The sequence below is a fragment of the Typopeltis vanoorti genome, chromosome 20 (assembly GCF_054136105.1).
Source record: "Typopeltis vanoorti isolate ZY-2024b chromosome 20, IOZ_Tvanoo_1.0, whole genome shotgun sequence".
Taxonomy (NCBI): Eukaryota; Metazoa; Arthropoda; class Arachnida; order Uropygi; family Thelyphonidae; genus Typopeltis; species Typopeltis vanoorti.
In genome coordinates this window covers 45,467,921-45,485,901 of record NC_143568.1, presented here as the reverse complement: position 1 = coordinate 45,485,901, position 17,981 = coordinate 45,467,921, and the positions used below count along the sequence as shown (strand labels likewise).

Sequence of the window (17,981 nt, the reverse complement as noted above, 5' to 3'; positions counted from 1 at the left end):
GATACTTATCGGACAGCCAATCCTGAATCCAGTTGACCAATCTGACATCCAGACCTATGTGCTGCAACTTAAATATCAGCTTATCATGTGGCACCCTGTCAAATGCTTTCGCTAAGTCTTAGAAAATGGCAGTATATGCCTTTCCCTCATTTAATGCTCTTGTAACTTTATTATAAAAGGCTAGCATATTGCTAAAACAAGAGCGCCCCTTCACAAATCCATGTTGACTCTCATGGATAACATTAACCTCATCTGCCCAATGTTGTATACGGTCCCTCACTACTTTCTCCAAGATCTTAACAACCACTGATGACACATAAACTGGCTTATAATTAGACACTTCCAGTCTGCTACTGCCCTTATGCAATGGCACTATCTTACCTTCCTTTCATTCCATGGGCACCTTTCCCATAGTCAGACTTTCATTGAAAAGCCCAGTCAAAGGACCTGTCAGTTCCCTAGCACATTCTCTCAAAACTGGTGGTGAAATACCATCCAGTCCCACAGCTTTACTGACATCCAGAGTACTCAGTATTTGAAACACACTCTCCTCCTGTAACTCTAAACCTGCCCTATCCCTCTAGTATTAAAACTGACTCCTCCAGGATGAAATACTTCAATAAAGTGTTCACTGAACAATTCCACTATGTCCTCTGCATCAGTCACTCTATTCCCATTTTTATCCCACAATATCATTCTTCCACAGTCATCTCTCCTCCTACTGGCCACATAACTAAAAAACTCCCAAGATTTTCTTTGGATCTTAGGGCCAATCTCGTCTTCCTTACCATACTAGTCACTCTTCTGGCCTGTGTCTTATATTCTTCATGAATCTTCTCTTCACCTGTCTCCTTATATGTCTTCCATAGCCTCTTTTTCGCATGCAATTCCTGTTTAATATTGTTTGTCATCCAGTTTACTCCAAATTGTGTCTTCTTCTTCACTTGTGGTATACAACTTACTATTGCTGCTAACAAATATTTTTTCACAATTTCCCATGCACTAATGATATCCCAGCCTTCCAATTCTACCTCCATGAAATTTCCCCAAGTTGACGTCTTAGACTATTATAATCACCTGCCTTATAATTCCACATACATTCCCGTCTCTTTGATACTCCTGCACGTCTATTCATTTTCCAAGTCAAAACCATATGGTCACTCTCTCCAACTGGTGGGGGAGAGATGTCATCTCAGTTATTATCAACTCTTCTGATGCTATAATCAAATCCAAAACTCTTGAACTTCTTGTTCCCTCTATTACATGTTGCCTAAGACATTTGTCCCTCAAGAATTCTAGAAATTCCATTCCCTTATTGCTACATGCATCTTCTTCTTCCCAATTTATACAACTGTAGTTAAAATCTCCCATAACAATCATTCTTCTTGCACTTGCCAAATTCAACTGTCTAAACATCTCCTGATCCCCACCCTGTGCTCCTGGGTCTGTAGCAACACCCCACTAAATATCCTGTCTTGCCCACCTCTACCTCACACCATATGCTTTCAAAATCATTAGTGTCACTGCTTTCCAAAGCCTCCACTCTTGGAGGACATAGGTTGTCACTTATCATATTCAGTACTCCACCACCATGCTTTCCCTTCCTATCCTGCTGAAAAATGCTGTACCCAGTGACTTCTATTCCTGTTATTATATCCTCTTCCATCAACTACGTCTCAGTGATCCCAATAATTTTTGGCCAGGCTAATGCTATCTGCACCACCAATTCCTCTCCCTTATTCCAGATACTCCTGGCATTAGTGTAAAGCATATAAATGTTGTTATTTCTATACCCAGCATTATCCCCCTCTAGACTCCACTGGGCTCAGTGTTACCTGATGTCGTCCCCCTTCTCCCAAGTAGCCATTCCCACAAGAGGCCGCCCCTGCTACCATCCTCCCTGGGACACACTGACTCATTCAGAACAGCAAAGACATTATAAAATGCCATGACAAAAACTGTTCGAAATGGGTTACACTTAAGTTGTTCAGTTAGAAATGATATACAAGAACTGGTGTTAAATGCAGTTTAAGAAAGTCTGAAATTGTTCCATCTGTAGTTTACAATCAATACCAATCACACTGTTCACAAAAATGATATTATGCAGTGAATTAAGTATTTAAGTTGTTGCTACAGTGGAGATAGTCAGTATATGGCTCAACTGTGGGTATTTTGTGATAGGATTTTCTCTGGGTGCTACACTCAAAATCATAAATCCAGCCTAAAATATATTTTTTAAAGTAACGGAGTTAATTAATGATGTTTTAATGATGCTGCCTTAAGTCTCCTAATGGAAAGTGTAAAATAATAACAATAAGAAATCAGTGGTGTGACAAATTTTTTATGAAAATCAACACTAAGAAGGAAACAGACAGAAAAATGCAAAACATCAACTGCATTTTCAATGGCCTGTTGGCCTCAGTGGCTGAGCAGATAAGCATATCAGCTACTCCAGCAAACAGTGGATGAAAACTCCACTCTGGGCATGGATGTTTATCTATATCTTTAAGTAGTAGTTGAATTTCACTGCACAGCAAGAGCCTACCACCATCTTGCTTATTAGAGTCCTGAGTGGTTTGAAAAAGTTCAATGTTTGATCTCTAGAGAATGTGTCCAGATTAGCTAGCCTTAACCTCACCAATGGTAATAATATACCAGAGATTTACAGCCTTTCGTGACTGGAACTCACATTTAAAAAAAATACAACTGTTAGTGAAAAAAGAAATATAAACCGTGCTAGACTGCCCAAAGAAAGACCATTCTAGGTTCAATTCTAGTCACCAAGTGGAGGAGCACTTTCTAAGCCTTTCTTTGACTTTTCCTCCAGGGTTTTAATCCTGCAACTCAATCCATGGTGGTGGTGGTGGCAGTTGTCTGCCATACTTTTTTTCATGGGTTGCTATTTAAAGCCATTGATAGTTTAGGGTAGCTATCTCAGACTGGCTAAAAGTAGAGAAAGACTGTCCCTGTCTCCAAAAGTTAGATGGGGGCTAAACTGGCATTGCCTACTCCCTTTGAGGAATACAAGGCATTAGTGTCAGTGGATAATAGAATAAGCAAAGCTTATATGGTGGACAGGGGCAATGTTATCACTCGCAGTCCAGCAATGACTCCAGATATTCAAAATATCTTTGTTGTCCTCTTTCTCCATTCCTAAACTATCTTAGTATCTTAGTAGACTCCAAAGTCACATGCTTCCCTGAAAGTTTGGCTGAGTGAATATTATTATTATTATGGGCTCTTGACGAGTCTAAGGACTCCATGGAGTCCTTAGACTCATCAAGACTTATCCCTAAACATCATGCCAAGCACTATCCAGCATTTGAACAGTATCTATCATACTTTGAATTCATTCACAGTCATAGACTCAGACAACATATAAAACTCATATACCACTCTCCAAGAAAAAAAATCTAGTCCTGACATCCCTGTTAACTACACTATTGCTCAGTTTCCAAGGATGGCCCCTCCACTACTAGACATGTTCTGAAAACTTTCCTCTGTATTTCATCATCATCATGCATATCAAGGATTTAGGCCTAGCATGGCCTGTTCCGGCCTTAGAAGTCATCGTTGAATCGTTTAAGAGGACGTCCTGGTTTTCTTTTTCCTAATGGCTTGTACTTTAAGGCTTGTTTTGGTAATCTTTCTGTTTTCATTCTTTGATATTCCTCTGTATTTGTATATCTCAATCATATCACCCCTTTTCTGCCTGTCACCCAATTTCTGTAACCCACAAATTTTCAACCTCTTCTTGTAAGGTTTATTTCATAGACCTGCTACCATCTTCATCACTTGCTTCTGGATTCTCTCCACCTCCACCTCATCCCCAAAAAAACTCAGGTGACCAAATCTAAACACAGTCGAGATGGGGTCTTATCAAGGCTCAATAAAGAGGACTAATAACCTGCTTGTCTGCTCATCAAAGTATTCTTCAGTAACCAAGTAATCCAATGAGCTGCTTTAGCCACTTTTGCTATGTGCCCCCTAAACTTTAACTCCCTATCCACTAACACCCATAAATCCCTGACTTCATCAAATTCCTGGAGTACAGTTCCATCAATGTGGTACATAGCTAATCTTTTCATATATACCCCAAAATGCATAATCCTACACTTTGTCACATTAAACTGACATCCATTCCCCTTTGCCCAGACTGCCAGTCTATCCAAATCATCCAGCAAAATTTTAACATCATCTGTATTAAATTAACTATTGTTCTACCTAATATTGCATTACTGGCAAACAACTGAATAGTTTCTTTCCTTTCCTATATTGTTAATGTACAAATTAAATAGTAATGGCCTACGAACAGAGCCCCATGTAGAGTCTAGTAGAGGCCTTCTACTGGACTCTACTCCTAAATAAACTATTCTGATATCTCTCCAACCACTCACTTATCCACTTTGCCAACTTTATATCCATTCCCATGTGCAGAATTTACTGATTAGAATTCCATGTGGGTATCCTGTCAAAGGCTTTTACAAAGTCCAGCAGTATGATTGTAAACCCATTACCTTTATCCAACTCAGGTGTCACTCTATTATAATAAAACATGAGCAAGTTACTGAAACATGACCTACCCTGCACAAAACCCCAATATACATTAATGATACTGGGGAGGAGATGTTCAATGCTACTGATATACAGTGCTTATAGAATGATTTCAATAAGATGAAACAGTGGGCAAATGATAATGGCTATCAATTCACTGTTAGCAAGTGTAAAGTTGCATGATAAGATTTCCAATGGTATACTGATGGGATTACAATACAAGAAATCGATGAGGCTAGAGATCTTGAAGTTATGGTAGATAGGAAACTGAAGTTTGAAGGTCAACATTGCAAAATTGCAAATACAACTTTGCAATGTTAAAATAAACACTAACAGGGTAAGGAAGTAATTTTGCCTCTTTACAAGGCCTTGATACAACTGCACCTGGACTACTGTGTGCAGTATCTCCTGGGTTCAGAGGGGATAAAGAAGCTGTGGAAAGGGTACAAAGAAGAGTAACAAAAATGATATCAGGATTATGGAGTGTAGATTACGATAACATACATCTTCAAGGCCCACCTTTCCTAATTGGGTTGTGGGGGCAACAGCTGCAAGAGGAACTTCCAATGGTCACGATCCTCTGCCACCAAGCTCAGGTGTTCTGGTGGGATTCCCAAACATGTCCACCCAAGGTTTTGGATATAATCTATTCAATTTGTCCTTGGCCTTCCACGAGGCCTCCCACCCTCTGGCTTGGCAAAGAGGGCCTGCCGAGGGAGCCTTTCTTGTGGCATTCTAACCAGGAGCCTGCACCAACGTAACTGTGATCTCTCAACACAGAGAAGCAGCGGTTGAGTATTGAGGGTTTCCCGAATTGCAGCGCTTCTGACTCTGTCGAGTCTTGTTAGCCCCGCAACCCCTCGAAGGAACCTCATTTCAGCCGCTTGGATTCGTGTCCGCATTCTTTCGGTCATTACCCAACTCTCATGACCATAGGTGAGGATGGGGACAGACTGCATTGAAGACAGCCAGCTTTGCCTTCTGGCTTAACTCCCACTTCAATACTACCAACCGGCCAAGCTCCTGCAATATTGAGTTTGCAAAGCCAATTCGAGTATCTAACTATATGTCCCATTTTTCATCATTCGTGAATATGGACCCAAGGTATTTAAACTTCTCCACCTGCCTCATTGAAACTCCACTTACATGTAGAGTGCACTGGGATGGTTGTCTTGAGTCCACAAATGTTTCAGTTTTCGCCACACTGATCTTCATTCTGGCATCTGCACAAACAGTTACAAACCTATCCAGGGTCCGCTAGAGGTCATCTGTGGAAGAACTAAGCAGAACTAGGTCATCTGCAAAAAGCAGACGTCCAATGCTACATCTTCCAATTCTGACACACTCAGCTGTGCCTATCAATCCAGTCCATAAATATTATGAAAAGGAGGGGTGGCAGAACACACCCTTGGTGGAGGCCAAAAGAGACTGTGAAAGGTTCAGACTTTGTGCTGTTTACCCTGACACAAAACTCCAGGCATTCATACAGGGGCTTGATGGCAGCTAATAGTTGGCCATCCACTCCATACTCCTGTACTACTTGGCGGAGCTTATCCTGAGGAACCCGGTCATATGCCTTCTCCAAGTCCACAAAACATGTGTAGACAGTCTCGGCATATTCTCAAGATTTCTCAAAGACTTGACTTAAAGTGAAGATTTGGTCAGTTGTGCTTCTACCAGGACAAAAGCCACATTGTTCTTCCTGGAACTTTGACTCAACTATGCTCCTGCACCTTCTTTCCAAGCACCTAGCATATACCTTCCCAGGCAGGCTGAGCAGAGAGATGCCATGATAGTTGCTGCAATCTCTCTGGTCTCCCTTCTTGAAAACTGGTATTATTATGCCTGTCTGCCATTGCTTTGGTGCTCACCCAGATATCCAAGCAACCTGACACACTCGAGTCAGCAGACACTAGTAAACAGGAGAAATGGGGTTGTAATGATAAAGGTCTATAAACTTCTGAAAAGGTGTTATAGGTTATCAATTGATGAAATTTTTCGTTATATGGGAAGAGGAAGGGCATCTGTTGAAGTTAAGTTTGTGTGGTAAAGAAATCGGTGACAACTAGATTTTTCTTGCACAGAGCAGTGAGTGAGTAGAACAGTCTGCCTGTTGAAGTAGTGAGTGCATCCAGTGTGGATGAGTATGATAGCTAGTGTGAGTGATCTATGGCCATTGCATCTTTGATTTCCTAAACTGATAATATCCATGCAATTATCATTTTTTTTTTTAAATTGTCCCCGACAAAAGAATATTACTATGCCTCTATATTATTGCATCACACCATTCTCAAGATAAAAGGCAAACTAACCATTTTGAAATATAAGAAAGTTGGATATTAAGTAATTTACTTATATAAACCAAAAAAAGCTTGTTCTTAGTGAAATGCTGCTTAAGGAAAAATGTGTCATATACATTTACAAATATACAAAACAAAAAAATTAGGCAATGTTAATTTTATCATAAAGAACGTGGAGTGTCATTACAATAGTCATAACATTTATGGAAATTGTTACATCACAACATCATCACTATCATAACAAAACTAAGATACTGTCACAAATACATTACTTACCAAATTGAGTCATACATTTTAAAGTAGAGGGGAACCAATTTATCGACTTCATTCATGTGATTCCTCATCCTCTGTGAAAAATAAATATTAGTGACTTGTCTGTTCATGAAACATTAAAAATGTACTGCAAATAAAGTGAAATGGTGATAACTTCTATCATCGCCATCATAATTTCTCGATATGTTTCCTCAAAGGGTACACAGATACTATTATAATTCAACAGAGAAAAGAGTTCATTATTACCAGTTTTCTAGCAACAGTTTTCTTCCAAATTTACTAATCTGTCAAGCAAAATGGCTCACAAGAGTCAATGCACCTCAAGAAGACTTCTTATTCTCCCTTTCAAGTCCTTAGTGTCTGGAGATGGAGAGCAACAAAACAACCCCATAAATGTTTCCATTACATGACCTTTATTTTAATTTTGTGCCATGAATTTTCACTGTAGGAGCTGTAACCAATTACCTTTATCCAACTCAGGTGTCACTGTATTATAATAAAACATGAGCAAGTTACTGAAGCATGACCTACCCTGCACAAAACCCCAATATACATTAATGATGCTGGGGAGAAGATGTTCAACTGTTTGCTGATGATGCAAAGATAGGCAAGGCAATTAGGGATGCTACTGATATACACAAATACACATCATTGAATGGCATTGCCAAAGTCACTCAGAATCTGAAGCATGGAATAGTGGAAATCATGCAATTCAGTAAGCTAGGTCCTGAATTGCCAGCCCATCCTAGGTCATTCAGCCTTGTGGATACCAAATGACATGACACATCATGAAGGTGAAGAATGGACATCAAGTTAGAAGGCTCCAGTTGGTTCTTCACATTTCTTAAAGGAGACCTCTGTGAAGAGACTTTTTTTTTTTTTTACACCAAGTGTTAAGTAAATACTGGTGCAATGACTTATTTATTATTTTTAGAATCGAGGAAATGATTGAATGAAATTAAAAAAAAAAATCATGAAACTAAATAAAACTACATACATGGTAAATGTGATTCAATTAATAGCTGCTAAACTATTTGGATCTAAGGCCTTCTTAACCACCTTAAAAGCCATTATGGATCAATTACACATCCTCATATGCTTCATATCCATCATATATTTCAATGTAATATCAATGATATTACAATTTTAATATGCACTTTGCATCCATGATAACCTTGGTGTCTATAGATGCCTTGGCTGGTAGTGTGGTTAATAGAAACTATACTTTAAGACCTATTTTATCTTTAAAGAAATATTTTCATTCCCTGACTGACTCATTCTATTAACAGTTTGCTTTAAATGTACTTAATCAGTCTACTAGACTGAACTTTTTTTTTTTAAATAAATTCCTACAAATAATAAATGTTCATTACAGTCAGTTTCTTTATTAGGCCTTATCTCAAAATATAAAACTTCTTAACTTCCATGGGACTATACATTGTTTCCTTATTTAGCATATAGTGTTCTATTCATCCTCACTATTTCACTGATGTATAAATATTCTTACCTCAGGCAGTTTTATTACAAGATGCACAAATCCATTAGCAGAGAAAAACATTTTCTTTTACTACATTATAAACAAAAGTGTATCAGAGTAGAACTTTTCATTAAAGGCACTTAACAGTTTCAGATTTCACTAATTCCATCACTTGTTCCATGAAAATTAACTGATATCACCAGTGCCCTTGATGCAGAAGACGAAACTTTCTGTTGAACCATAATGTCTATTTAATAATCTTCTTTTATTACCATTCACTTGTTGACAGTGTCACTTTTTTGGTCAAAGGATTCACCTTGCTAAGTGAATCTTAGCAAGGTGAATTCACCTTGCTAAGAATATATTAATAGCGCATTCCATTTTGGAACACTATTAATATATTCTGACTGTCAAGTTTTCCAAGAACTTCCTAAAACAAAATTCTCTGGTGTGCATTCAGATTTCCATTCTCTCTCTCTTTCTTTTTTCTCCTCATTATCCAGTTACTAAATGCTCTTTCTGTCAGCTATCAATCACCCATCAACCTCCTCAGTGAGCATGCACAATTGTTCAACTAAGTGTCAAGCAAGACGTCAGTAATGGCTGACATGTTATCATCATTGGTGAAAAGAGAATGTCCTTACAATGACAGATATCACAGTATACACTTAACAAATTTGAATTACAATAAAAAACCATTGAAATCATTACAATTATCAGATATCCGGTAAGTACAATAAATCTCATATATTTTACATTTTATTTTAAACATAAATATTAATTTCTCATTGAACATATTGCAAGTGCTGATTATACATGATTATGAAAGCAAAACTTGAAAAAAAAAAAAAAAATCAGCTAATGCCTTTTATTCCCTTATAGGGAGTAGGTGAGATCTTTATAACTTATCTAGCTTTAAGAGACTGAGTAGGCAGTTCAATCTCCAATGGTAGCCAGGACTACCAAGCAAAACTAATAATATACTAATGTAGACAAACAATATCTCCTGATGGGACACACCATGAAAGTGAGAAATGGACATTAGGTTAGAAGGTTCCAGTTGGTTCTCAACATTGCTTAAAGGAGATGCGTGGGTCTCCTACCAGTTATCTGGCTTTGACCCTTAAGCAACCTGCAACATTTTTAATGTCTGGAGTTCACTGTGGAATTCTTGCTTTTCCATCTTTGCAGAAAACTTAATTCTCATAAATCACATGAATCTTGATTTTCTTCATATTTTGCCACAGCCCTCTATACAATTTTGTCCTTGTTTTCAAAATCTTTCACTGCTTTCCTCGATAATATGTTTGTATAATTTTGCTTTACCTGAAAAAAATGAAGATATCACCACCATCAATGTTATAATCAATACATCTTTCCTTGTTTCTCATATATTCTTATCTAAATGGAGAAATACATTAACTATTTTAATTATTATTATTAGTTCCATCCTTTTCTTTAGAATTTTAGCCAGAGATTCATTTCCTATTGTGCTATTTAGATCTCTGATAAGAAACCTGCTTTTCTTTTTTTTTTTTCTGTATCAGCTACTATTTCTAATGACTCAAAAAATTCTTTGACATTTTCCATTGCTAGCTAATTAGTGAGCCATAGGCACAAAGTCATGTTGTCCAAATGAAGTTTATCTTCATATTTGGTTTTAATTACTAGAGCTGCTTGCTCCTTTCCAATTTATGCCTGAATAATTATTATTTCAGAAAATCTCACTTATTTTGTGGTCTTTTGTCTCTCCACTTCCAATTACATCAGCATGGTATAGTTTATTATTATAGAACCACAAGTGTACCACATAAAAAAATTGATTGAATGGATATCCCACAGGTTTCATTATACACAAAATAGTATAATTCCCCATCAGTTCTACCTCTTTACCACTGATGTCTCATACATTGATAATTCCTATCTTCAAGTCAGAAATTAATACTGTTACTAGACAATCTTCCAAGTTGACATGATTGGGGAAAAAATCTAATTTTAATGCATTTACAAACTGTGTGTGTGTGACATCTGCCATGAATGAAAAATAAATTTTGATCACAGTATATCTATACCTATCTCTGTGAGAAAAATCATAGAAGTAATGTAAACGTGTGAAGATAAGATATGATCATCAGTATTTTTCTTGGGTATATCCTCAAGGGATATGCTAGATACTATGATGACCCAACACGATTATTCCATTGATAGTTTCTTATCGACAATTTTCATGAAAATCAGTCTGTTATCAGATCTGATTTGATCGATTTTTACTTTATTTTTGCACTCCTGCATGCATCAGTCCAATTCTAAATTTCTTTTACAAATTAGCTCTATTATATTGTGGTAGGACAGACTTGTACATTATCTCAACTGTCAGTGAAATCTATATAGACCACATTATTATGGAAAGTGTTATTTATGATTTATGTCCAAATGCTGAATATTAAGCTCTGTTTTCATTCTATACAGATGATCATCTTCAAATAAACCTGCTACAAATCTTCAAGAATCTTTAATCAAAAATTAAATAATTGCTGCAAGAAAACTGGTATGAAAAATAGAAAGCATTGACTGCATTCTCAGTAGTGAATCTATAAGAACAAGTAAGTAACACATATTAGTTATGTAGGTACAATGTTTAAGCAAAGATGGCCAACTAAATATGGAAACAGAAATGGACTTCCATTGGGAATTGATTCTTCTATTATTTCTGCCTTCTCATAATCCTCTAATAACCCTTGACATTTTAACATATGTTTCATAGATTTAGTACTGTTTCACATACACTGGAGGTGATATACATTGAATGTTCAATTAAACTGGTGCATGGGATGGAAAGAATATGCTCTGTAAAAAGAGAGGAAAAGAGTAATTAAAGTTTGTGTATTTTGAAATTTGTTTTCTCCAGGATGAGAAATGCCTACTTTTGTTCTATCAATTAGTTCTCCAAATGCCAAATCCTTATTGCTTATAGTATTATTGACAGAAATATCAAAAACTTGATTTTCTTCAATAGAAGACTCTTCACGAATAAGATTATGTATACCTTGCATAAGGATAAAGTATATTTACATATAATTACAAACAAAGCCAAAGTTTTGAAGAAAATTTCAGCCAAGTATAATGTGAATTGAAGGGTTTATAAGCACAACTGATACTAATAACTGATGGATATCTCTTTAAAAGGAAAAATGATGAGTGTCCCCCCCCCTCTCACACACACACACACTTTGAAGGTACATTATAGGAATTTCATGATGACGATGTATTACTCACTCATAAAAGTTGTTCAAAACATGGTAATAATGGCGATTTAATTCATACTTCGAAATATGTAACTAATTTAGTCTTTCAACTCAAACGCCCTCTGTAGACATATACTGTAGACATATTTATTTTAGGAATCCCATGAAAGGTGCTTGTGCTTCTTGTTATAATTCTATGTTATAACAGAATTTTTTTTTTTCAAATAATAAAATAGAGTTTAAAAGAAGAAGTGAAAAATTTAGACTCGTCTTTGATTTAAAGACATTTTTAATCAACATACAGTAGCTATGGAAGTCTTAACAACTGAAACCAAGTTTCCAGATTTTAAAATTAAAGGTATCTCATGACCTTCTACTCCACACATGTAACTTATGTGCTATAGTTCCTCTACATCTCATGTTATAGAATTGAAAAAAAAAAATAATAAATAAATAAATAAAGATTTCTTTTGCAATTGTCAGTAATATCTTTGATATTATTTGTGGTAAAGAATTTTTTTGATTTTCAAATAGATGCTCTGTGATATGACACAGGATTTATAAACTGCAGGGTGTGGATTACAAAAAAGTCTACTTATAAATTTCCAGTTTCACATGATGATTCTTCTGTCTCTCCTTTTAAATCTTCGAATCATCTCCAAGAAATCTATCATTGAAAAGGATGATCGAGTCTTAGATGATCTGATGCATCATCTAAGACTAGATACTTGTGAAACACTTTTTTTTGAGAAAATTCTGCAATATTTCTTCCAAGAAAGATAATCTGTAATAACAAAATTTCTAAGGATATTATTTAAGAAATTTGGTTTATTCTAGTCTGAGAGGAATATCTAATTTGTCAGAAACAAATGTGAATTAAAGACGGCAATCCTTTATCCATGTGTAAGCAAACAAAGTTTGCACGTGAAGTAACTTCCCAACTGGACAACTTGTATACAGAGGCTAATGACTTCACATCACTTGCCTTAGAATCTCATAATGCAAGGCACATATCCTTACGGACATGTATAATGCTATGCATTTGGGAAGGGTCACTACCCAGACCGGTTTTGACCTCTACTGAGGTCTCGTGAGCGAGAGCTGGACCCAGAAGTGATACCAAGGTTGAAGTAATGCAGAAGTCATATTTTATTTCCATATACAGGTCACCAAAAGGTGTCACACAGCTTATTTACTAAGATACTCTGGATTAGAGATAGATGTTGAAAGTTTTTCACCTTGGTTATACTATAAATTAAAGATGCCAAGAAATTATATTCTTGATTTAATCCTTGGCTTATGTATTTCAACAAGAAACAAATGTGGTTGAGCATTTAGTCAAAGTTAATTTTCAGATAAATCAGTTTTTGTAATGAAGTATCACACATGACTGAAACATGATGACCAGTTGAAACATCTCATACAGCAGCACTTACTGGCAGGAATTATTCAATCTTCAAAAAGATTGTGCAGCAGTCCATTTGATTTGTTAGAAAAAACAAATGAGGAGTTCAGATTTATTTTAGAACTGCAGGCTGTTAACAAGATTGTTGAGCCTATTCCTCTTTGCAATATACACAGGAATTATTACCATAATACCAATAATTACTGTATTTCAAAGCTGCATTTGAGCAGTGGTTACTACCACATACTTTTAAAAAGTGATAATAGACATTATTTTGCCTTAACAACAAGTGGGCAAGATATAAGTTTACCAGAATGCCCCAGGACACATGGAATTCAGCTGGTCTCCTTTTAGGCACTGATAAATATGGTCTTGTGTGATATGTTAGGAAAAGGAGTAATTTGTTTTCAGGATAATTTGATTGTTTTTTTTCTTCTAAGATTGATAGCATTATTAAAACCATGTATTTCCAAGTTGCATGAAGTAAATTTAAAGTTAAAAACTTCAAAGTATGTATATATATATTTATTTTATTAATGGAGAATGAAGCCATGAGAAATTGGTCAACCTATATCAATCTACAATGGTCAATTTACAATGGTACAAATATACATTTGTACCATTGATAGGCAAGAAAGGACGTGTTCACATTTCACTTCAAAAGCTGCAAATTATTATATTCCTTGAGGAATACATATGGTGGGAGACTGTTCCAGAGGACAGCAGTAGAAGAAATGAACAATGAGGAGAAATTTGTTCTGTGGGTTGAGAGTTGAACTGTGAGAGGATGCTGATGGGTTGCTCCATGCAGGTTTGGATGGATTTGACAGAGGGTGGGGGAATCTGCAGAAACTGAATGCCTGTGTGAAAGAGAGTGGAGTGCATTAGTGATAGAGAGAGAGGTCATCAATCAATCTAACTGTCCTTTTCTGTATAGAATCCAGTATTTTTAAGGAGCGCTTGCAGGTACCACACCAGATCTCGGACATAGATCAAAACAGAATTAGACCTGATGAAGAAAATGTGTCTATCCTTATTTCATTTGATACCCCTAAGATAGCTGAGTGATGAAATTTGCTGGGGCAATAAATTTTTATCATAAGTTTACTCCAAACTACACTCTATATCTCAACTTTTCAACAATTCTCAACTAAAAAAAAAGGGAGTGAGATTTAAGTATGAGATTAAGAAGCAGAAGGCTTTTGAACATCTAAACCAAGCTCTTATCAGCTCTCCTGTTTAAGCTCACCTAAGGTTGGAAGAAACATTTTATATCTAAGTTGAAGCATCATTTGATTGTATTGCTGCAGTAGTTGAGTAGAAAGAAGGTAAAGGATTAAGATATAACTTAGTAAGAAGCTAGCAGCCCTGAACTTAACTAGTTGGTGATTGAAAAAGAGAGAATGGCAATTATTTTTTCACTGAGAAAAGTTAAACACCTTTTCTATAATTATGACGTTGAACAGCTAGTTTTCTATGACTGGACTAAGCAGAGCAAGTGTTCAATTCAAGTGAACAAATATCAATCCTTGTATCGAAGTTTATTATTAGTCACCCTTTCTTTTTCAATAAAAGAGAATTTAACAGAAGAAACAAAATAGCTATATTCTGGTAGTTTTATTCAACAAAATACTTACCATGCAATATGAAGAAATGACACTTTTACAAAGCATAATACACATAACTAAAATAGTTTCTTCTCTTCTAACCACTAATGACAGGAAATATCAACGGTTGCTTTGCTTCTTCTAATTGACAAAGAAATTCCTGCAAGAAGTTCTTTAAAAAGTATCAGCAGACTACATGTCAATGAAGTTCTTAATAAATCTTCCATTTTATTCCTTAATAAATTTTATGGTAAATTTCAATCCATATTATTTCATAACTTGAATTTTCTACAACTTTTTTCACACTGTACTAGAAAATAACAGTCTATCTACTCTAGCTCTGGCATTTCCCCATTGCTAGTCAACACATACTACATGGTATCATATGGATTGCAATGGTCACATACATGTGCCCTATATGTCTGCCTATTCACTGTTGGTATGTGCCTAGCATATACCAACAGTGAATAGCAAAGTAAATAACTTTGCTAAAACACATCCGCACTGTTCTTCAGTGTTTTCTTGTGCCATATATCTAAAATCCTTTATGCACACTAAAAAACATTAGTTTTGGTTTCAGGACTGCTCTGCTGTAATAATGACAATGATAAGCAATAATATCATGCACACTGTGGATTACATCACTTTATGACCACTTTCATATTATGAATATTTCATAATATCATCATCATCAAATTCCTGACAGGTATGACATGTACCCTCAAGGAGTGTACAGGATATGATAGACTACATGAAAAATTTACATCATTACTAACTTCCTATCTACAATTTTCCTCCAAATCAGTTTGTTACTTGTCAAGACTCCAACATTATCAGATCTTATATTTCTATCATCTAAGGCACTTTGTACCGTATCAATCCACCTATATCTTGGTCTTCCTCTGGGTCGTTTTCCTGCCAACCTAGCAGAGAACACTTGTTTTGCTAATCTTTCCTCGCCCATTCTGTTTAAGTTCCCATACCACCTGAGATTAGCTCTGCTAATGTATTCTTGGATGCTGACAATGTCCTTACCTAATATCCTCATTTTTAATATGATACTGACATTGATGCCATCTGTTCACAACTCTAATCTTTATCAGGACTCTCATATCTGTGGTCTCTAGTCGTTGGTCGAGTCTTTTACTTCTGACCCAGCTCTCAGATCCATAAGTTAAAGCTGGTTTGAACACTGTCTTGTATACAGCTAATTTAGTGTTCCGACTAATTTCTCTCTTATTCCATAGGAATTTATTCAATTGATTTCCTACCATACTAGCTTTGTTGATTCTGTTGTCTATTTCCATATTTAATTTACCATCTTCACTAAAAATCGTGCCTAAGTAGCTGAAATGTTTTACTTGTTCCACAGGTTCTCCGTTTACATCACAGTTGACATTTTCAACTCTGTTGTGAACCTATTTTCATTGTCTTTGCCTTTTTATTGCTGACCTTCATGCCATATCTATTACAACAGTTATTAAATTTAGTCAGGGAATCTTGCAGGCTTGTAGCAGATTTATTTAGAAGTATAACATCGTCTGCATAAAGCAAAGAGCTGACATTAACATCTCCAATTCTAATATTATGTTTAATACCACTTTCCTTCATAATGTGATCCATATAGATAATGAATAATAGAGGGGATAATGTACATCCTTGTCTCACACCAGATATAACATTAAACCATCTTCCTGTATATCCTTCAATTCAAACTGCTATATTACAAATCAAATAAAGACTAAGTATTGCTTGATATAATGCCCCATTGATACCATAAGTACTAACTGTAGCGTATTGAATAGCTTCTCTCTTGACACCTTGTCACATGCCTTTTCCAGATCGATCAAACTTAAAATACAGATCTTTGTTATATTCCCATGCTTTCTCAACTATTTGTCGCAAAGTGAAGATCTGATCCTGACAGCCTCGATTTGACCTGAATCCAGCTTGTTCTTCACCAAGTTTTCTTCGACAATTTTTCTCAATCGTTTCTCAAGTATACTGGCATAAATCTTGCCAGGAAAACACTCAGTAGGGAAATACCTCTGTAATTCTTACATTCAGTTTTATTTCCCTTTTCATATATGGGTACTATCAGAGCTCTACTCCAATCATCGAGAATTTGTCCCTCTGTCCAGGCTTTCAGAACTATGCAGTGCAGCCACTGTAAGACTTTTATACCACCATACTTCAGCATCTCTGGTCGAATATCATCTACTCCTCTGCCTTTCCACATTCAAGCATTTGATAGCTTTTTCTAATTCAAGTATGGATATGTATTCCTGACTGTATGCCTGTTGAGTGTTTTTTGCCACTGTGCTGTCATCACTGCTTGTTTCATTTAGCAGTTTTTCAAAAATAATTACTCCATACTTCAAGGATATTTTTCTCCCATTTTCATGTCACCTTTATCATCTCTAACTCTTTTTACAGCACTCTTTCCTCCATTTCTAAGCTTCTTCAACAATCTCCAGAATATCTTACCACCTTCTTGATATTTATTTTCTATATTCTTGCCAAAGTCCTCCCATGACTTTTGTTTAGCTAGTTTTACACAGTGTTTAGCTTTCTTACATTTGTCCCTGTATTCTCTAAGGACACAAGCTGACTTATTTGCCAGGAACTTTTGATATGCTTTCATCTTTTCCTTCACTGCCTCTTTTACTTACTGTGTCCACCATGGAGTTCTGATTTTTCTATCCTTGCACACAACCTCACGACATGCCTCTCTGGCTGAATCAATCAGAGTTTTCTTCAAGGTTTGCCACTGAATCTCCAAGGTTTGGTTTCTGTTCTCAAACTCTTTCATTTTTTCTTCAATAATCTGTCTATTTTAGTCTACAGTTCACATGGGCTGCTCAACTTTTATTCGCTTTAAAACTTTCTTACATGTTATTATTTTTAATATGAAATTCAATTTTATCCTGTTCAAGACTAAATAGTGATCACTTCCAATTTCAAATCCTCTGTACACTCTGGTGTCCTGCACCAGGGAGAAAATATCACTATCAACAATAACATAGTCAATGAGACTGCTCTTATTCCTTGCCTCCTCTCTCCATGTGAATATGTGCACATTTTTATGTTGAAACATGGTGTTGGTAATAACCAGTCCAT

General features: G+C 36.0%; 1 protein-coding gene across 1 annotated transcript in view; it reads right to left on the bottom strand.

Annotated features, from left to right (window-relative positions):
- Rbsn-5 (Rabenosyn-5) overlaps positions 1 to 17,981 on the bottom strand; it is a 201,752-nt gene that overhangs the window by 62,606 nt on the left and 121,165 nt on the right. The window contains exon 8 of the mRNA XM_090410078.1: positions 7,131 to 7,201. Within this exon, the coding sequence (XP_090266204.1) occupies positions 7,131 to 7,201 (71 nt within the window). The remainder of the gene's footprint in view (positions 1 to 7,130; positions 7,202 to 17,981) is intronic.